Source organism: Saccostrea echinata, unplaced genomic scaffold (assembly GCF_033153115.1).
Source record: "Saccostrea echinata isolate AGI-Se365-2 ecotype Australia unplaced genomic scaffold, CSIRO_AGI_Sech_v1 ptg000054l, whole genome shotgun sequence".
Lineage (NCBI taxonomy): Eukaryota > Metazoa > Mollusca > Bivalvia > Ostreida > Ostreidae > Saccostrea > Saccostrea echinata.
This window is the reverse complement of record NW_026889803.1, coordinates 38,295,972-38,318,066: the sequence shown is the minus strand read 5'-3', so window position 1 is coordinate 38,318,066 and position 22,095 is coordinate 38,295,972. Positions and strand designations below refer to the sequence as shown.

At 33.6% G+C, this 22,095-nt stretch overlaps 3 protein-coding genes and 1 pseudogene across 4 annotated transcripts; 2 read left to right on the top strand and 2 right to left on the bottom strand.

Annotated features, from left to right (window-relative positions):
- Positions 1-973: 973 nt before the first annotated feature.
- Positions 974-3,149, bottom strand: LOC133205436 (uncharacterized). Its single transcript, XM_061341255.1, has 2 exons — positions 3,028-3,149; positions 974-2,596 (listed from the first exon to the last, which is right to left on the bottom strand). Exon 2 carries the CDS (start codon positions 2,589-2,591, stop codon positions 993-995), a length of 1,599 nt encoding a protein of 532 aa, XP_061197239.1. The 5' UTR covers positions 2,592-2,596; positions 3,028-3,149; the 3' UTR covers positions 974-992.
- A 1,299-nt stretch (positions 3,150-4,448) lies between these two features.
- LOC133204859 (uncharacterized) lies at positions 4,449-10,961 on the bottom strand (annotated as a pseudogene).
- Positions 10,962-10,996: 35 nt separating this feature from the next.
- LOC133204857 (uncharacterized) lies at positions 10,997-13,017 on the top strand. Its single transcript, XM_061340601.1, has 2 exons — positions 10,997-11,315; positions 11,879-13,017. Exons 1-2 carry the CDS (start codon positions 11,114-11,116, stop codon positions 13,015-13,017), a joined length of 1,341 nt encoding a protein of 446 aa, XP_061196585.1. The 5' UTR covers positions 10,997-11,113.
- Positions 13,018-14,576: 1,559 nt separating this feature from the next.
- LOC133205446 (elongator complex protein 5-like) lies at positions 14,577-21,636 on the top strand. 2 transcript variants are annotated; one of them, XM_061341266.1, is made up of 8 exons: positions 14,577-14,708; positions 14,861-14,921; positions 16,545-16,625; positions 18,346-18,563; positions 19,236-19,414; positions 20,089-20,181; positions 20,288-20,388; positions 21,355-21,636. In XM_061341266.1, exons 1-8 carry the CDS (start codon positions 14,654-14,656, stop codon positions 21,473-21,475), a joined length of 909 nt encoding a protein of 302 aa, XP_061197250.1. In that variant the 5' UTR covers positions 14,577-14,653; the 3' UTR covers positions 21,476-21,636. The 2 variants fall into 2 exon arrangements, with proteins under 2 accessions (XP_061197250.1, XP_061197251.1); XM_061341267.1 differs by having other exon boundaries at positions 21,351-21,636.
- The last annotated feature ends 459 nt before the right edge of the window (positions 21,637-22,095 follow it).

The following is a 22,095-nucleotide window of genomic DNA, read 5'->3' as shown; positions in this document are numbered from 1 at the left end:
GAAGCCACGCCCTCCAGCGTAGCAACAGTTAACACTGCTTGACGACAGGTGATATTCTAAAAAATAGTGACTGCGCAGAATTTATGCGCACAAGGTTCACTGTTATATGTATTTGTATAAAACATTCAGTATTATATAATAAATATTGCATGCAGTTGAGTGTAAAATTGAAAATTTTCACCCCTCGAAAACCATTGTCAACCTCGGCTGCGCCTCGGTTGACAATGATTTTCTTGAGGTGAAAATTTTCAATGTTACACTCAACTACATGCAATATTTATATAATAGCAACTGCACAAATATTTATTTTAGTCAGTACACAGAAAATGTGTCTAATCAATGAAGTTTTATTCTCTTTTGTTCATTTCATTGCATCCTACTAGGTTATTGAGTTAAAAAAGTCAAGCAATCCATATCTTTTTTTTAAAATGTATTTTGAAATATGTATGATGTTCATATTATTTGCGATCTTGTGGGTAAATATGAATGAAATATACTCGATTTTGAAATAATTAACAGTACATTATTTTAATGATAAATCAATACAAACTGTGCTAAACACTGTGATATGATGAAAATTTATTATAAGGAATAAATTGAATGTAATTGTTAAAACATTTTTGAGCATCTTGTATGTCACTTCGTTCAGTTTTGTTCATTTACACAACGAATTTTTTTTTTGTTTTAGTTAAGTTTTTTTTTTATGTCATTTGTATTTATCATCTGGTTGTAACTTTTAGAAACCTGGCCCCAGGAACATACAGCAGACTTCCACTCGAGTCAAATTTTTCATCACTCGTAAGACGTTTTTTTTTAATAATCAATGTTATCTCTACATTTGCAGATAGAAGCACTTTTTGACGGTTTTTTTTTCATTTTGACTATTGGCTTTTACAACATTTCATTACAAGGTAAAGTTTTTGACTTAAGCTTAAGCTCTTTCATAATCATGAAATACTAGTATTTAATTTCATTCAGTTCAATTCACTTCATCACAATTCAAGCAATAGATCGACAACTCCTTGTAAAACATCTTTATAATTCCATTCTGTTGTCTCTAAGCGTTCAACATACTCTCTAACCTTTTTATGAAAAGAATCATCTTCAGTAAGTTGACATATTTTTTCGACCTCGGGGAGAAAACAGCGATGCTGGGCTTTATCGTCGTGACGAGTTTCTCTTGAGAGGTTTTTCGGGAAATCTCTTACTCTCCCAGCCTCGCTTTTTCCTGGGTCAAATCTAATTTCTTCCGGGTCATGACTGCGGCGAAACTGAACTCTTTCCAAACACCGATTGCTTTCAAACAAATTTTTGATAGAACATTCTTTTCGCCTACTTTGCATTTGGAACAAATATTCGTTTAAATCAAAATATACTGCCTCCTCGCACGTCTTTTCTATTTCTGTTAACTTACTCTCATCCACGAAATGGATGTCTTCAGATTCAGATATAAGGTACCTGGTTTGCGGTCGGTATACAAACAACTCATTCACGCTGTAAGTCACAGGGAAGAAATAGCCAGAAATACATGGGAAATCTTTTGAAAAACAATGGTTTAGAATAAGAAATACTTCTATCACTCTGCTTCCAATATTTTCTTCTTGCCAATGTTCATCTTTTTTGTAATATTCACAAAGGAAAAGAACAATATTCTTCAAATAAAACGAAGCAAAGATTGGCTCTCTACAACGACAACACCTATACTTTTGTTCAATTTTAGGGAGTAAAACTTTGGCGATACATTTAACCAAACGATATGTTCGTGTCTGAGCTGAATTTCTTCCGAAAGAAGCAAATGCATTCTTTTCCAAGTGAGATGAGGTAAATCTGACTTCGAACCCTCTCGGAAGCTGTACGTAGAGAAGCCCTCTCTCATCTGCCTCGCTTTGAATGAGCTGACCGTTTTCAAGCTTAAAATCATTCAAGTGCAGCAGTATTGTCTCTTTTGAGAAAGGAATAAGAAAACAGACATTTACGTCAACGTCAAACGAATCGCTGCTCCGAGTAAAGTGGTAAGTGTCTGCCACCTTTCGTTCGAAAATATTGCACCCTGTGATTACAAACTTCCATCCTGGCGCAAGGTTTTCAATCAAACTAGCGGACATAAGACCTTTTAATAGGTGGTGAATGTCATCTGCAAACCTGTCTGGACCATTAAGGTGAAGGTCAGCACACAACTCTAAGAATGCTTGGTTTTGTTTTCTCCTACCTCGACAAAAAAAATCCGGGTTGGCCAACCTTGGAAGAATAACAGTAAAATCAAATTCATCCGGTTTTCCAATTTTGGTATTTTCTGCCGAACTACCAACAAGATTTAAGTAGCTGTTCTCGAAAATCTTATATGATTTTTGAAGATCAACTAAAGCGTCCTCAATCATCTTGAAAAATGTGTCGCGTACGTTTTTAAATTCTGTCTCGTCCATTTCCATAGAAGATTCCAGGTTTTGAAACAAAGATGTTCGTTTTCTTGATGATTTGGAAAGGATGGATCTTACATCGCGAGGCAGAAGAAGATGGGGACAGCCCTGGATTTTGTGCTTATCCTTATCTTTCCAGTTGCCATATGGCCAGACAGGTCTTGAAAACGCCATTCTAACTGTAAACAAACAATAATTGTTAAGTACATGTACCATTTTAATTTTTTTTAATTGAGAATAATATTGTACCTGTCGGAAAGAAAAATATGTACCTGAGGAGTGATTTTTTAATACAAAAAAAGGATAACAGAAACTTTAATTTGAATAAAAGCGTAATTAACAAAACACAATACATTGATTGTTATAAAGAAGTTGTTTTTTAAGCATACATGTACCTGTGCTTCACATTTGGTACCACGCGCGTTGACAAACAATAAAATGAAACAAGTTTGAACAGGTATACGCATTTAAACTACCGGTACACAACTAGGTGTGTTAAAGTTGATGAGATAAAACTGATTTTTCACTTCAATTAAAAAAAAAAATTCTTTGATATGATTGTTAAAGTCTTTGATAATATTTGATTGTAAATAACTAAAATATAACTTACCGACCAGGAATTGAAGTGAGGACACTAAGAGGCAACAAAATTGATCGAAAACAACAACGACAACAGTGACTCAAAAGAAGAATTCAAACTTAAATGCTTGAGTGCAGTTTACATTCTAATTCCTGATAAGGGAACCCGCTGTAAAAGTATACATTTATAATTGAAGTGGTAATAAAAAAGGGAGAATTTAAATACAGAGTGTTATATAATTGTACAAAAAAGCTGAGATCATACCGTGAAGGAGAAATAGAGGATATTCAATGTTTTGTAGATGAATATGGAATTCATTTCAAGAGTGGGACAGGATTCGTTGATATTTTCACGAGTGAAAATATAAAAAAAAATCCTGTCTCACGAGTAAAATAAATTCCATGTGCTCCTTGTGATCTGGTAAACGGAAAAAATCGGTAAACAATTCAGTGTGAAAATAATGGCATAACTATTTCTATGAAAGACGTCGTGCAGTCAATATTCGACCTAAAGACAGATTGTATTAAATTTTGTGAACAGGGTCATTGTTCGAACCATAGAATTTGCAATTTGTTGACTTTAAACGGGACTGTTGATATCTTTCTGTAATCAACTTATTCGTCAAAAGCCTGCCTTATTTTAAAAATCGTTCGTATGTAGAACATACTCTTGCGTAGTGTATCGAAGTGGGAGACTTAGAAAACATATGCAGTCGATAATGGTACAATGTACAAATATGAAAATACTTTTTCCGTATTGCATTGAGTCGTAATTTCTCTCTCTCCCATAAGAGTGTTTTTTTTTTTTTGATAAAAGAGAACAAGGTATTTAAAATTTGGCTAGAAAAACAAGCTGATGCAAGCTGAATGAACCCAGGGGCCCTTTTGCAAGACAACTTACGACTAAGACTAAAAACTTAAGTTGTTTGTAGAATTTTACAAAACTTATGTTTCTGTTAAAAATTGTTTGCATAAAAATATCTTTCTAAATTCTTTTCAAAAAGATTAAAACCATTTTCAAAGTAATGCAAAAAGGAAAGTTATTTGCATAATAACATTTTGATCTTAGTCGTAAGTTCTTTTGTAAAACGGGGTCTTGTTATATAATATATCTATACGAAAATTGTGCATCATTTACAAGATGACCCATTAGAAATGCATTCTGGAATTTCAAGGTTGGAGGAATTCAATTATGAACCATTAATGGTGTGAGTATCAAAGCGCAAAGCTACATGCATATTTTCTTTCATCTCTGTCTCTCCCCAAGCTCCTTAGAAGTAAAGCAAACATTTACCTTTTCATATATATTTTTTTTCAGGGCGAGAGAACTAAATACAAAGAGAGAAAATAAGAAAGAAAATGTAGTTCGGAACAAATGTACTTTTTATTAAATATTTTAAAATTTAAATACATACTTCTGAAAAGAGAGGACAACAGAGTTTGGGGGCAATCTCTAAACGGACACCTTATTTACAATTTAAACAATTGTTGGCAAGAAACCTTCCCTGTTCACTGCAGGGATGGGTATTCTTGGGTCCAAAAGTTCCAAAAGATATGAAAATTTTTGAAAAGTAAAATTTTTAAAGCAATTTTAGCCTCGGATCTGTCTCGGAGGACTACATAATGGACCCCCTTCCCCCTTAACAGACACAAAAAGAAGCAAAAAAAAGAAAAACGAACGATTAAAAGCCAAAAAGCCTTCAAAGCTCGGTATCCCCCCTTTCGATTCCAAATATTTTGCTTTTAATTTATAAATTTGAAATTGCACTAAATAGTTAGGAACGAAATCATTAATTATCAAGAGTTCACATCAACTTTATTCGGCAGTAATGTTCACGTATTTCTCAAGCCTCTCCATCTCCTTGTGGGCCACGTCTATTTCTTTCTGGATTCGGGCTTCCTCCCTGTTTTGTTGGGCCCGTTCCTGCTTTTTCTGCCTGTGTCTTCTCTTGACACTCTAAGAAAAAACAAAATGGTCATAGTTCTAAATTTAAATCTTGGTTTGAAAGCATTAGGAGCCTTAGAAACCAAGCATAAATACTGGATTTCCTAAATTTGACTATAATTTTCGCATAAACACTTTTATACTGCTTGAAGTTAATGTAAACACACTGTAGACAGATGTACTAAGCCAAGTCTTTAACTCGTGTTGTTAAGAAAAAAATGTTTATATATTATAAGTATTTATCGTATACTTAGTGGTAAATACACCGATTCTGTACTGTGCGATACGGGTGACGTCACAGTACCCCATATCAAGGACCGGTCCGAAAATCCATATCACGTATCGGACCGGCGTCCAAAAAACCATATCAAACCGGAAGTAACGTTTGTATAACGTTTAAAAGTTAATTAATTTGATTTTATGTAAATATACATGTAAAATAATTCTTTACTAACATTTGTGGAGTTAATTTGTTTTCAAAGACCTAAAACTGGCTCTATTAGATTTTAAAGAAAAAAATCATAAATATGACTTTATGTGAACTCGCATATTAAGTATTTTAAATATATGATAAATAGAATATAACATACTAAAATCCATATCATATGTCATATCAGCCCGAGTGGCCCCATATCAGCCCGAGTGCCGAAGGCCCTGATATGCGGCCACTCGGGCTGATATGACATATGATATGGATTTTAGTATGTAATATTTAGTATTAACATACTTCTCCATTCCTCAAAATTATCTTTTTTTTTTTTGCTCTCAGTCAGTCTGGATGGGGGATTCTTTGCAGTATCCTTAGAGAGGAATGTAAGATCAAAGGCCACCCCACCTTTCTTTTTTGTCACTTCTTCTGTGACCATTGTTTCCCGCACTTTTTCGTACGCCTCTGCCTCTTCCTTCATTACACCTACTTTATTTTTTCTAGCAAAACAGCTTTGTACAAGACCCGTGGTGATCTTTTTAGAACTTTTTAAAAAGTCTGCATCTAGCAACAAAGCTTTCGTTGATCAATTGTTGCGTCACAATTGATTATGACGTCATGAATAAATTTAATTTTGTCAGTCATAAAATGATTCTTATTTGATAATTAAATGATTTATATTCGATAAACATCCTATTCCTATTGAAAAACATATCATTCGAAAACATACTATTCCTATTCGATAATCTTGTTATTCTTATGCAATTATTTAGATAAGAATAAGAAAACATAACATCGGAATGATAAAATCTTTGAATAAGAATAACAAGCTTATCGAATAGGAATCGTACGTATTCGAATAGGAATCGTACGTATTCGAATAGGAATCGTATGTTTTCGAATAAGAAAAACAAGTTTATTGCATATAAATCACATGATTATCGAATAAGAATGACAAAATTATTGAAAAGGAATTACGTTCTCGAATATGAATGACATGTTATCGAATAGGAAACGCATGTTTTAGAATATGAATGATATATTTTGGAATAGGAATCATATTTCGTCCAATAGGAATGACAATTTATCGAATAGAAATGACAAATTTTCGAATAGGAATCACATTTTTTTTTAGAATAGGAATAAGAACTTATCGAATAGGAATCGCATTTTATCGAATAGGAATGATATGTTTTGGAATAAGAATATTAAATTCTTTGAATAAGAATAACAAAAAAGTATATATAACTAGATACTTATTGCCTAGGCAATAACAGGTCTTCCGTTTTCTTGATTCTTTTGTCAACTGTTCTGAAAAAAAAGCAGAAAATGAAAAAAAAAAAAAAAAAAAAAAAAAAAAAAAGTTCTCCCAGCATGGATCGAACTCAAAACCTTCGGGTTATAAGACCTGTGCGCTAACCACTAGACCACGTATTCCGATGAAGATGGAGGTAGTAAATTAATTGTTTAAGAATAAATAGGAATAAAAGCACGTGTTCTTTTGTTTGTTATGGAATGTAGTGATCAGTATTGAATAGATTGAGAAACACGATTGGTGTATAATGCAAATGCAGATTGTCGGCTTAAAAAATTATTTGAGTTGGTCTATATTTGGAATGCATTGAATTAATCATTCAGAGCCTATGATGCATTAGAACTGCAGTGTCGAGACTTTGTTTACAAATATATGAAAATGTCGGATCGGGTTCGGATGTGACTGAATATCCTGAAATAATAGGTAAGCATCTCTGTGTGGATTGAATTAAATGTAAGTAGCATGAATCAAAATTTCAGATATGCATTTTAGAAAGAAAAATGTGCCAATGAGAGAGTGAAAATTTATTTGCTGGGAAAAAATCGCTGTTTTCGACATTCATTCGATTAATATTAATTCTAAATAAAATTGAAATAAATTCCACATACTAGAGAAAGCAAGAATGCTTGGTGTTAAAATATCATATCATATCAAGAGAATCGAGTGCTATTCATAACAACTGAAGAAATAAGCGAGAAAAGCTTTAATTAATTTTTATGTTCATCAGCACCTAAATTTCAGATACGAAAAAAAGATGTAGTGTTTGCCGTTAACATTCATAATTTCTATATACTTCAGAGATTCACTGTCAAATTTTCAGGAAACTTTCTTTCAGGTATCTTCTGCAAAACCCCGAAATTTTATGTCGATCCGAGGTGTTGTATGAGTTCTAGAGAAATATTCTAGGCTGATATTAATCTGATTTTTTTTTTTTTTGATTTTTTTGGGGAAGGGGAGGGGAGAAAGAGGAGTAAATTTATTATTGATTCTGACCTTTTGGTCAAAAGTCAAGGTCATCGAAGTTCAAGGTCAAGATCAAAGGTTAAGATCAAAGGTCAAGGTCATGAGAAAATCCCGGAAATAAATTTACTTTCTATGTTTTTTTTTTACTTCATCAAGACTGAAATTACTCCAAACAAATAAAATGTTCATTCTACACCTAAATTATTCACAACTGATCATCCCTAAAAGTTTCCATGAAAAACTACTCATGTTTGAAACAACGTCCGGTTTTTAGGCCGGCACTCCCAGTGAAAATGATTTGCATGGTTTTAGTCTATCTAACATCTGCATTAGCCAAACATTTCTGTAAAAAGAAAACAAAACTTGGAAAATTCACTTTTTTTGCATCGCTTCCGGTCACGACGGAAACTGACGGCAACGTACGATTTTCACATGATGTAGAAAAACTGGTGACTGACTATCAGTCCTGAAAGTTTTAGACTTCAGTCGTTTACTGGTGCTGAGCAATTAGGTGAATAAAATCTCAATTTGAGGGCAGGAAAATACGCAACCGGAAGTGAATTATACTAAGATGTTTGACGTCAGTTTAGACATCTGCAGTCTCAATAACATATATAAAAATCATTTAAAGAACTCTATCTATAAGCGATATGTATGGGAAAATCCAAAAACCCTATGATGTAGTTTTTCTCTTATAACCGGAAGTTGTTGTTTTTTGTTTCGGGTGGAACCAACACATATCAAAACTGTGAAAAAGATACAATTATATGATGCAAGTCTTATTCCAAAAGAGAATAGTTGAAATTTTCGATTTCTTTGATCACTTCCTGTGACGACCGGAAGTGACGATTGACGCTCTTAACCCAAATGATTTTGTCTACTCCTCAAGGTCTATTACTCATAAAAGTTTGGTGTCAAAATCTCTTACCGTTTCTGAGGTCTCACTCCGAAAATTTCTCATTTTACGGACACCTAAACGCGCGACCGGAAGTGAATTTTACAAAGATTTTTGACGTTACTCTAGACATTTGCAGTCCTAATAACATAAGTAAAAATCAGTTCAAATACGTCATCTATAAAAAATATTTATGGGAAAGAAAAATACCCAAATTATGTAGTTTTTCTCTTATAACCGGAAGTTGTCGTTTTTGTTTCCGGTGGGACTGACATATTTCAAAACTACAAATGAAATGCAATAACGTGATGCAAAAAAAGATTCAAAAAAGAAAAGTTGAAATTTTCGATTTCTATTATCACTTCCTGTGACAACCGGAAGTGACGGCTGACGCTCTTATCCCAAATGGTTTTGCCTACTCCTCAAGATCTATTAACCATTAGAGTTTGGTGTCTTAATCTCTTACCGTTTTTGAGATATGACTGGGACAAAGTATTTTTTAAAAAGACGGAAATCGGAGATATCTGACGACCGGAAGTGAATTTTGAAAAAATGAAAAAAACGCCTGGGGGTATTTTCATTCTCTATCATTCCTGAAAATTTCAAGAAAATCCGTCCAGCCATCTCTGAGAAATCGCTCCGACAAGAAAAGGGGAAAAAAAAAATAATAATAAAAAGAAACAGTAGAATCACTATAAGGTCTTCCGTCTGAAACGGAAGACCTTAATAATGCAACGTTTTACACGCCATATAATCCTGCGTAGACAATCAAGCAAGTAGCTTTTTTTTCTTTTCTTTTTTTGAAAACTATGGTAGCAGGCAGAAAAAAAAAGACAATTAACCTGAAAAATATTTGGAGGGAAATTTTAAATTTTCCAAACTCTAAAATGTTATTTAATTAAGGGGGCAAGCCTTTCAGTGAAATTTTATTCACAGTAAAAAAAAAATTACGTCTAATACAAATAAATGAGACCATTAAACAGACATTAACTGACTTTCTGCATCAATATATATATGCTACTATCAGTGGTGGTGAGTCGAGCATCATTTTGATTTTATGATTCTGTCCAGCTCATGATGACTTACATGCATGTGTACAGCAACATATAGGCCCTACAGGTGTTTACATTCACAGGCACTTGTTTCTGTATTATTATTATTACTTTTTTTTTTACATACATGTAGTTTAATTAATTTATTAATAATGAACACCTTGTGTATAATTATACAATGGGGTATGTAGCGTTTCCGAGTAAATCCTTTTCACAATCATATTTCGGTAGCTCTCAATCATAATTCCTCTTTGTAATAAAACACAAAATAACGGTAAAATGTTTATTAAATGCAAATGAAAGTAAACTATAATCCAAATCAATGTCACAAAGTATAAATCCAAAAGAATTGAATGAAAGGCACTTTAAATAATTACTCCAATGTAACTCAAGATAAATTCCTATTATTAAACTATTGCATTCCGAATTATTTCCCCCTCATTATAAAATGAGCCTGCTTATATAGTTTATGACTCCTCTTACTCCTCCTAATTCTCCCCTGAAGTAAACTAAGGTCAAGCTATAAAATCTAAACACTATAAATCACTAACTATTGCATAAAACCTCCTCCTAACCTAATTAACAGCTCCCCATGATCTGTTCGCAGTCTGGGTCAAGACATTGATAAACAATCTAATCTAAGAATAATAGTAAAATAATGAAAACATACTAATCTACTGAATTAGAAAAGTAAACATAAAAGATAACAAGTATTAGCTTTCCTAAAAAGCTTATTTGACTTGAGCAAATTTATTTTTACGTGAAGAATCAAGAAAAGTTAAATCCAGTGTAATCAACATGACTCTGAGTCATGAAATGAATTCTTTTGCTAAGAAACAAAAAAAAAGTTCGATTCAGCAGATTCAGAATTTTTCCTTGAAAGTGTCCACCCTGAACCGAAAATTTCTGAAGTTTCTTCCAACAGGCCTGTTCATGGATACAAAGATATAACCAGTGCTTTTAAATCTAAACATCAATCTGTGAACAATTTTGATAATTAAGAAATGTTTTATTAAAAAAAAAATAAACGTGTTATAAATGAATTAACATTTTTGCATTTAAGAACATTCAACACGTCTTTCACTTTTATATTTTTTTTTTACTATGAAGAAATCAAACGTCTACAAGTTATCAATATGTGTAGATTTATAAAAACTCTGAAGGTAGAGAGACTTTAGTTAGTATGCATTGAATATTTATAAACCGACAAATGTTGACCTGACCAGCTTCATTCCTTTGTTTTGCTGGACATGAATGATGCATTCGAGAATGGCCAAATGTTATATAACCTTTAATGTATAATGTGATAATAATGACACCAGCTATAATGCTTGTTTGGGTATTTAGCATGTTTTCTTTACTCGTCATGCTCTCAAAATATTGGGGTACCGTCTCCTGTTATCTTTCCCTTAGAGGGCGCCACAGGCAAACTCGGTCCCGTATCGGAATACCCTCGCGCATTATCAGTATCTAACTATCGAAGAAAACGTAAACAAACCGCTGTCAATCTCTTTTTTAACATGCCTGAAACTTGCTGTTGTGTACCAGAATGCAGTAATCGAGGTGGACATGCGTTTCCCTCTGATCAATCAAGAAGAAAAATTTGGATCCATGCAATTAAACGCGGCGAAACCCGTTTTCAAAGTTGGGAACCTAAGACACATGCTGTTGTATGCAGGGCACACTTTAAAGCTGATGACTACGTAACTGAAACTCAACACGGTATTTATTTATTTTTTAATCAGCTTAAAACTTTATTAACAAAAAAAATATTAAGAAAAAGTTGCATTTTCCATGTAAATACTTTAATTGCATGTAAATTAATTTACGATGAACCTGTTCCAGACGCTGACACATGCATGCCAATATTTGACTCCCGCTGACATTCCCGATTACACTTGTAAACAGTAAACAAGAAGCATGTCTGGCAGCTCTATAAAACTTCTGGTAATCTATTTATGCATATGTAATAAGCATGATAAGAAATCGTCTTTTGTTTACCCTTTTATTTTCATCTCACACTGTTTAAATCTCTGCATGAACAGATGAAGTCTGACAGATGTTCGGACTTTTGTATAAGTATGGATAATAATGTAACTAATTACTGGCTAATTTACTGTGAATTTGAGAAATAAATATATATATATATATATATATATATATATATATATATATATATATATATATATATAGAATAAATTAAGATTTATATTTTGTATCTTACTAGATAATAAAATTTTAAACATGTTAAAAATTTGTTTCAAAATAAATAAATTATTTTCAAGGAACTACACCCCTGAGTAAAAGACTTAAGAAGAGTGCGGTCCCTAGTATTTTTTCCTGGGTTGAGCCAAGTCCCCATTCACAAGCCAGATCTGATAGAGCAAAGTCCAGGGGTATCAAGCGAAAATTAGCAGAGGAATTTTCTTCCCAGTCAGAGGATGTAGAAATTATATATGCAAGTGATGAACTGCAAACAACCGAAGAAGTAGTTTTTGATTCAACAATTGTAACTGAAGCTTCAGAGATACCCAAAGTTGAAACCAACCTTTATTTTCAAAATGTGGAGACCCAAACACCTAAACATCCTCCAATGAGCATAGACAATTTTACAAATGATGATGCTGGTGTTCATTTCTATACTGGCCTGGAAACACTACGGAAATTTTACTTTGTTTTGAGAACTCTAGGCCCAGCTGCCTATTATTTGAACTATGTGTATCATCAAGTTTCAAACATCAGTGTTCCTGATCAGTTTTTCCTTGTGCTTTGTAAATTACGCCGCCACACTACAAATTTTGAACTGTCAAGACTTTTTGGCATTTCTGAAAAAAACGTATCAAATATATTTTCTATCTGGATTCTATTTATGAATAAGCAATGGCGTGAAATTGATTTGTGGCCTTCAAGACATCTAGTTAAATATTTTTGCCCGTCAGATTTTAAAATAAAATTTCCAAATACAAGGGTAATTATTGATGGTACTGAATGTCCCATTAAGAAACCAAAACTTCCTAAATCTCAGCAAGCCACTTTTTCTACATACAAAAACCGTAACACTGTGAAGGTTCTTGTTGGAGCAACACCAGGCGGTTTGACATCCTACATCTCTACAGCCTATGGCGGATCTACAAGTGATCGTCAAATCGTTGAAAGAAGTTGTCAAATAGATATGTGCAATTCGGGTGATTCAATTATGGCAGACAAAGGTCTTAATGTGCAGGATATGTTTGTACACAAGAACATTCAAATTAACACGCCAACGTTTTTTAAAAAGAAAAATAGGATGTCCTGTGAAACTGTTATAAAAGATAGAAAAATATCCAGTAAACGTGTACATATAGAGAGAATTATTGGACTTGCAAAGACTTACAAAATTTTAAGTGAACCAATGAACAGTTTAGAATCAAAACATGTTGTGTAACTTGAAGAATTGCATTGTGCCATCATATGCATAATTAATCAGATCTAATAAACACTGAATAAAAAGAGTGTTTCATAATTTAAACTTTTATTTACTTATTGCAATTACAAACACCTTCGTATGTTTTGTAAAACATTTTCTCAAGCAAGGCAGATTTGAAGTAAGTTTTGTATAACTCATCCAATTTTTCTTTCATGTCATTTATAAATTTGTCATTTCTTATTTCATTTCATTTCATTATACATGTCTCTAGCTTTCTTGTCCATTATCTTGTTAAACTTTAACAAGAAGGCAGAGATATCTGAATCAGTACATCCTGGAAATGCCTGGCCACTATGGAGGTCTTTATAAAGCTGTGGATCTGGGGTCATCATGAGGAACTCAGGTCCAGAAACGTCAGTCTTTGCACAGTGGGCATTTCTTTTGTAAGCTTCAAGTCTGTAAAAAAAGTATTATCATAGTTAAATTGATTAAGTTTTTTTAAAATAGATAACAATATATTAAATCTTTTCATGATTTTGTGAATTATATGAGGCGTACACTCACAGGAAAACAAAGACCACTCAGATGACAATGATTGAGGAAATTCGGGAAAAATATATAAGCAATAAAAACGATCATTTTATATCTTTCCAAAAGACATTTTCAATTAACTGGCGTTTTTAAGGCTATATAAACACAGATCACTGATATTTTATTTCATTTAAATGTTTCCATAAGGTAACAAAAGAGTATAAAAAGATCGATCAGCTGTTTACATTGACATATATTTACCTCTCAACGAGCTCCCATTTTCTGCCGCTTTTTTCGCACCGAGTTTTTCCAACTCTCTTTTTAGCTCAGGTATTGTCATAGCACCAAAATTTGATGCCATAGTGGGTAAAATATGTTTTTGATACGTCTATTTTCTTCGAAAGTGATCTGTAGAATAATCGCCGATAAGCCATTGCTGCCATGCCTATCGGTTTTTGTGTTGGACCGCATTTGCCTGTGGCGACCCCTTACGGTGCAAGATAAGATAACTGACGCCGGTTCACCATTGATAGTGAAGATAGTATGAAGTTTCCAAGATCAATTATCACAAGAATTCTATTGAACGACTTGACCAACAAACCTTGGCTAAATCTAATACTGTCTGACGCCATGACGTCAGACAATAAAGATAAAAAATAATTTTGCTACAGGTAAAAGAAATATTACAGAGGAAAGTGTATGTGGCTTATTCCCGTCCGACTAGGGACAAAGGGGTTCCTACATTGTATTTCTGTGTTACTCATAGTATTTTATATACACTCTTATCACTAAACAAATTATGCTTAATAATTTCATAACTCACAATCATATTTTTTAAACAAACATTGAACATGTGGAAAACAGTATATCTTATTTGAAAAAAAATGTTTGCCAATATATATTGCATTGCGATTTGAACATCATGGAGAATGTAATTGGTTTAATGTTTGTTTTAGGGAAAATGAACGTATATCGTGTTATTTTTAAAGCGAATAAAACAATGAAAGAGTTAACAAAAGATTGCCATATTTTGTGCGGAGCTTAAATATGTCAGCTCCCATGACAGCCCCACGGGATCAGTAAATGATTAAGGATATCTAGAGGCAAAACCATTTCACACAATATGATTGGAGATTTAGTATCAGGTTCAGAATCTTCAAAGCTTGTTCTTATAGAAGGTAAGAAGTTCTACTCATTTCCATGAAAGAAAAATGCTTAGTTAGAATTTACTCGAATGAGTACCACTGTTGTAATATAATGCATGTTTATCCATCTCATTAATCACTCTACGACAGGTCTCGGGATAATTTTATGTATTTTATATTTCCAGATTCTATCGACTCCTGTGGAAGAAATCTTCTGTTGTCTTACATCATATCCCTGTCAAATAGGTATAACTGAAATATGCACAGGTACTTGGGTCTTGGTTTATAAATATGTATGTACCTTATTGATATGTTAAAAAAAGTACTGTGGAAATATGGAGAAAACACTTGGAACAGTAATCAAGTTCAGAGGTCCATTAAACAATTCTAATCAGAAGCAGTGCAATGTCATTGGACTGAGTCTTGGGACAGACCCTCACCACAGTTGTTAAACCGCGTCCATAGGACATTTATCATTTTAACGATTGAACATTCTATCTACATTGGACTGAGTGGTGCATATATATGCAATCGTAAAGTGCATTTTTTTTTTAGATTCAGACCTCATGGGGTCTGAATCTAAACACTCAACACATATATAGTTAGTTAACAGTTAAAAATTCTATTATGCTTATCATGCTTATGGACAGCAATTCTTTTCTGTCAGTTTTGAAAAACTACTGCATAAAAATCTTAAGAACAACTGGACCAGTAAAGTTGAAACTTATGTAAAGTCTTTCCGACATAAGGTAGATTCTAAATTGTTCAATTCATGGCCATAGGGACTTGGGGTGGAGCCAGGATGGGGGATCAAAGTTGTACATTAGACTACTTTAGAATTTTTTTTAATTCTCAAGAATGCAGTAGTACGATTAATTTGCAAATATTTCCAAGCTGTGTGGATTCATTTTTCTCAAATTATTGACCCTTGGGTTAGAGCTGGCTAAAATCTGGAGTAAATTTTACATAGTGCATGTACATGTATTACAGGAAAAACATTTCTCTTTCATAACTGCAAGGCAAAAAGTTATTTTCTTGATATTGAAGCATCTCTATGTTATGTGGATTCAGAGTTCCTCTAGAACTAAGCTAGGACTGTATATTTGTATATGGTCACAATTTTCCATGGGAATACAAAAGAGAAAACTAAAATCTCATGAAAAACAGCAGAGCTGAAGGTACTCAAGTGAGCACTGTGACCCATGGGCTCTTGTTGAAAAAATGCTAGCTTTAATATTGGTAAATGGTTACTGTTTGATGCAATGAAAAGAAATGTGTTATCCAACGTTAGTTTAAACATTTAAAATCTTTTATTATATCTCTACTGATTTTTTCCCTATATAACATTAGATCGTTAGATGTGACTAATTCCCTAGAAATCATTATAAATAGACTAATCTCCATGTGTTAGTCATGTGAGCTAATCCCTGCTTTGAACCTAATACCCAGTTATCCGTAATCCTCTAGATTTTACTTTTACATTGGTATGATATGGGAATGGACTAATCCCGATGTGTTAGTTCAATGAGCTAATCCCTGCTTTGAAATCATGCTATCTGAATCCTCTAAATTTTACGTTTGTTCATGTATCAGTATAATAAAACAGTTAAAAGTGTATCATTGCTGGAGTTAGCAAGATTCCAGTTACCCTCGACCAGGACTATTTCCCTCGGCTTTGCCTCGGGAAATAGTCCTGGCCTTGGGGAACTGGAATTTTGCTAACTTCCTCAATGATATACTTTAACTGTATAATAACCCTGAAGTCTGGAATATATGGTTTATAAATATTTTTGCAATGTCAACAATATCTATAAGGCCATCCTTGTCCTTTAATATTCAGAAAAAACCCTTGTTATGCTGACTTTTCAGAATAGACGAAATTCACCTCATTTTGTATGATGTCAGAGGCCAGGACACATGTGAAGAAATCAAGTCATTAGGAATTCAAAAGTAAGTTTATTTGTATAGTCATCTAGACAAAAATAATACAATATCTATAATGTACCAAACAATGCAGAGGCTGTATTTATTGTATTTATGCATATTTATACTGTCCAGCTATTTGTCCATCTTGAAGCATGCACAGGACAGACCCATAGGAAGCATTTTCAGGTTGGGGGCACAACCAAATATGTGTATATGTGCATTTGTGTGTGTATATGCTGGGTGGGTGGGAGGAAGGGGTGGGGGCTACCTGGTTCTTTTCAATATACAGAGAGTTCATTTTCACTGCATTTTTGGAAGATACCTATTTTTAGGTCACCTGAGTCACTCAGGTGACCTATTGCTATCCGTTTTTGTCAGTCGTCGTGCGTCATCCGTCGTGCGATAACTTTTGAACATTTTCAACTTCTTCTCTAGAACCGCTCAACCAATTTCAACCAAATTTGGCATATAGCTTCTTTGGGTGAAGGGGAACATAAATTGTGAATTTCATGGTCCCTGCCCTCCTGGGGCCCCATTGGTGGGGCTAAAACCACCAAAATTGATGCAATCTTTAAAAATCTTCTTCTTTACTCCTGGACATCAAGCAGTCAAACTGTTGACATGATTGTAATAAGCATTTGGCCCTCTACCTAAATTGTGAAATTCATGGCCCCAGGGTCAGGGGTTCTGGTGCTAGGGCGAGGCTTTATTGATTATATAGTGAAAATGCAATAATTCTTTAAAAATCTTCTTCTCTGCTCCTGGGTATTATTTAAACAAACTAAGTGCATGGTTATGACAAGCATTGATGCCTTTTTCCAAAATTGTGAAATTCATGGCCCCTGGGTCAGGGGTTCTGGTGTTGGGGGGGGGGGGGGGGCTCTATTGATTATATAGTGAAAATGCATTAATTCTTTGAAAATCTTCTTGTCTACTCCTGGGTATTATTTAAACAAACTAAGTGCATGGTTATGACAAGCATTGATGCCTTTTCCAAAATTGTGAAATCCATGGCCCCTGGGTCAGGGGTTCTGGTGTTTGGGGGGTGGTGGTGGGGGGCTCTATTGATTATATAGTGAAAATGCATTAATTCTTTAAAAATCTTCTATTTGCTCCTGGATATTATTTAAACCAACTAAGTGCATGGTAGGACAAGTAATGATGCCTTTTTATAAAATTGTGAAATTCATGGCCCCTGGGTCAGGGGTTCTGGTGTTGGGGGGGGGGGGGGCTCTATTGATTATATAGTGAAAATGCATTAATTCTTTGAAAATCTTCTTCTTTGCTCCTGGGTATTATTTAAACAAACTAAGTACATGGTAAAGGTGCACAAGGTTGCTTTTTCCAAAATTGTGAAATTCATGGCCCCTGGGTCAGGGGTTCTGGTTTGGGGGGGGGGGGGGCTAATGTTAACATTTTAAAAAATGCAATGATTCTTTGAAAATCTTCTCCTTTTCTCCTGGGTATTAAGCCAATGAACAAAGAATATAGTTAAGATGAGTAAGAGTGCCTCTTCCAAAATTGTGAATTTTATGCCCCCTGGGTTAAGGTTCTGGTGTTAGGGCAGGGCTCAGGGCAAAGTTGATACATGATACTCAGGTGACCTATAAGGCCTGTGGGCCTCTTGTTTGTTTATTGATGAAAGGTTCAATGAAAGATCATGCTACCAATCCTAGATGACTTTTCTCAGTTTTAAATTTGTGTTGAAATTGTTTTTATTGAAAAAACATATTTGTTTTTAAAGTGTCAAAATACATGATGCATCAAAAGATCTTCTTGGATGGGAGAAATCGCCTGGGCTAGGACTTCACACAGACATCAAGGCATACATAAAAGAAAAAATATCACTTGGAAGCAAATCTGTGGCAGTGGTTTTTGATTCTCTGAGTCCTTTGTTGACACACAAATCTCCTCCTTATACATGCAAGACTCTTCATGGACTGGCTTTTTCTGCAGATCTAGGTATTGAAATTTTTTTCTGCAAAACTTGGTATCATCATCAATGAGTTAAACACTTTAGTCATATCCTTTTAATAATTAAGGAGGCGGGGTATCAACAAATTATCCAAGAAATCCACCTAAAAATATGAAATATGATTTTTTATAGCCAAAAAACTTTCAATTAATAAAGAAAAAAAACACATTCAAGGTAAATGTACATGGTTTATTCAATTTCCTCTATTTTTATACAGAGCTCTCCTTTTTCCAGGAGGTTTAAATAATCTAAAAATGGCCATGACCACCCAGCCGTTTTAAACAAAAAAAATGTTTTGATGGGTCTTGATTTTCAAACATATAACCAATTTGTTTATAAATGCTTTGAATTCAGATTTATTGTGGATCAGGCATGTATTACCGTAGATTCCTTATTTTTCTGTAGTACTTATTATGGCAAAATGGCTCTTTATAAAACATCAAATCGCAAGAATAATAATTTCGCGAATGGATGGTTGATCAAAAGATTTTACATGGATTGCAGTGCCATAAAAATAAAGCAAGTAATTTTATTTCGTGAGTGGTGCTTCTCGCGAAATTACATGATAATTAATTTCTAGCATATAATTAGGAATCTACAGTATTTAATTACTTATTTAAGACACAGATTGTATTTTAACTAGTATGGATGTCTTACAGGGTCACAAGTTCAGCAGGTTGTTGGTTTAATTCATGGGGATCTCCATGACGACAACAGCTTCACTTTGATTCATCACACTGTTACAACTGTTCATAGACTGGTTCCAACCTTAACATCATACTCAATGTTTAGCTGCAATACACTTCACAAGAAAGCCTCAGGAAAAGTAATCAGAATTGTATGTAAAGAATGATTCTTAAGCTTATTTTACCACTCTGATGAAATGCATGGCATTCAGTATAAGAAAGTACAGTGTATCTGTAAACTGCATAGAACAGATAAACTATATTCATCTGTGGAATTGATTTCAGATGCCTGCATGGTGCAAAAATATTTTGGATATTGGAAAGCAGGGTCTTTCTTAAAATGATACGTTTTCTTTGGATTTTTAAATTTGTTGGTTTGCATTTAAATACTTTACATCTCCAGCAACTTTATCTTTGTGTGAAAGAAATTTCTTATAGTACATTGTATATATGGCACTTTAATGTACACATATATGGGGATTCATTCAATTTTTTTGGTAAAATATACATCACCCGTTACACTTCTAGAATTTTGAAAATGTCTACTATATTACAAATCAACGATCATTGTAATCTGTGTTATTGAATCCCAATATTAAACAAATATAAGAAGAACTGTTAAGGTGGATGTTGAACAACACTAACTGTAAATTTTAAGCATGCCATGAAAATTAACACTTTATTTTTAAAATGATTCTACATAACTTGACTGCGGTCTTGCCTGTGCAGAATTAAAAGTTACTGCTCAGTAAATATGCTTTCTATATATACATACACTTTACTGACTGTGACATCAATATTTCACAAAATTAATTGGTATTTACAGAAAGAGAGTTTCAACATAACAGAGGACTTTCGAGTCACAGGTGTTGCTGAAGTAAAGCAGCTAACTCAAAGTGTTCCTCAGGATCAAAACCAGGTTATAACCAATTGTTCACTAACTGCCACAAAGTTTAAATCAGAACAGGAAAAGAAAATTTCTGAAGCACAAGTTTGTACTTAATTTGCTATTATTTACCCAACAGCTGGACCCTGCTGCAAATCTCCCATTCAATTTATCATTGTCTGAAAAGGAGAAGGAGGCTAGAAGCCAAGTAGTTCTCCCTTACACATACAACAAAGAAAGGTAGGGCCTTTTAACTGATCTTTGATTTTTTTTTCTCTGTACTCTGACCCTGTATTTTGCATGATCACACAGCATATTTAGATCTATATTACGTGTACAGTTATTTATCAACATGCTAATGGAGAGAATCAGAGCAAAAAATGATGCCAAATTATTGTCATGTAGCCCACGAAGTGGTTTTATGGATATACATAAGAATCTATAAGGGCTCTAAATCATTTGTAGTTTTTCAAGGCAAATAAGGTATCTTTTTCTAATCTGAATGGTATTATTTCTCAGATTATTCCTACTTTAATATGATAAAGTTGATAGAGAAACCAGAAAACCAAAAGTTTTTAAGAATGTTGATTTTCCTAACTTTCCCAACACATAGCTAATTTTCCCAATTTTAACAGCCCCTGTATGGAAGAGTGGTCTGAGAGCCATGCTTTTAAGCTCACATGAGCCCAAAGCTCATCATCGAAATTTGTCCATTGTCTGTCATCATTCTCGTTGTCATCATCCTTGTAAACTTTTCATAATTTCATCTTCTCCAGAAGCACTGGGCCAATTTCAACCAAATTTGACACAAAGTATTCTTGGGTTAAAGGGATTCAAGTTTGTTCAAATAAAAGGCCACACCCTCTTCCAAGGGAAGATAATTAAGTAATACTGAAAACTGACTTACTATATATGCCAATGTGTTTTTAGTATTAGGGCAATAGGTATATATGTTATGAGTGAGTCCAAGTAATAAATTGCTTAGTAACCATAACTGATCACCTATAATACAACACAAGATTAATAGCTCTTCAAAGATACACGAAGTATTACAATAAACTGAATGATTTGAAATGATTACAAACTACATCATGTCATGACACTAAAATCATGACTTATACATGTAATTAATATACACTGACTGCAGTAAATGTACTATCATTATTCATGTGCTGTATGTGACTCACTACTTCTTCTTGTAGACAGGAATCTGTACTTGCTAAATCTGTTGGAGAAGGGAAGATTTTTTATCAACCAGATGAGGCTGATGACTTTGATGAGGAGGATCCAGATGATGACCTTGACATTTGAACTTTTGTCCTTATGAATATTACCTTCTGAAAAGATTATCTTATCCAGTTAAACGAAATGGGGGCAACAATGCCTTCAGTATAATTGTTGTACATAGACTCCTGATAAAATTTTGAAATTGTAATAGCAGAGCAATACATTCATGGAGTGAGACAATAAATAAATGCTGTTCCTTTATTTTATCTCCATAATTCTTAAACTGTTAGCATGTCATACTACAGTATTACAGAGCTGTCACCTATGGAGCATAACATTAACATAAATTCAAATAATTGAAGGTACATGTGTATCTTTGCAATTATGTGAAGATATCATAGATTACATTGTATATGAAGATCTTGTCAATTCAGTCAGTGTGCATAACAATTCATTTTAATTTTCAAATTAATGATGTACTCAGTTCTGAATTACATTGTTGAAAGAGTTAACATATGCTGAATTGATTTGTGCATTAATTGAATATTTGCTCTCTTTAATGAATTAATGATATTATTACAGATTTGTGTTTTGGGATGTAAATACAACAGAATTGTGTTTTGGGATGTAAATACAAAAGATTTGTGTTGTGGGATGTAAATACAAGGCTGTTGGTTCATGCTTAACAAGACAATGTCTTTAATAATGGATCATGAGTAA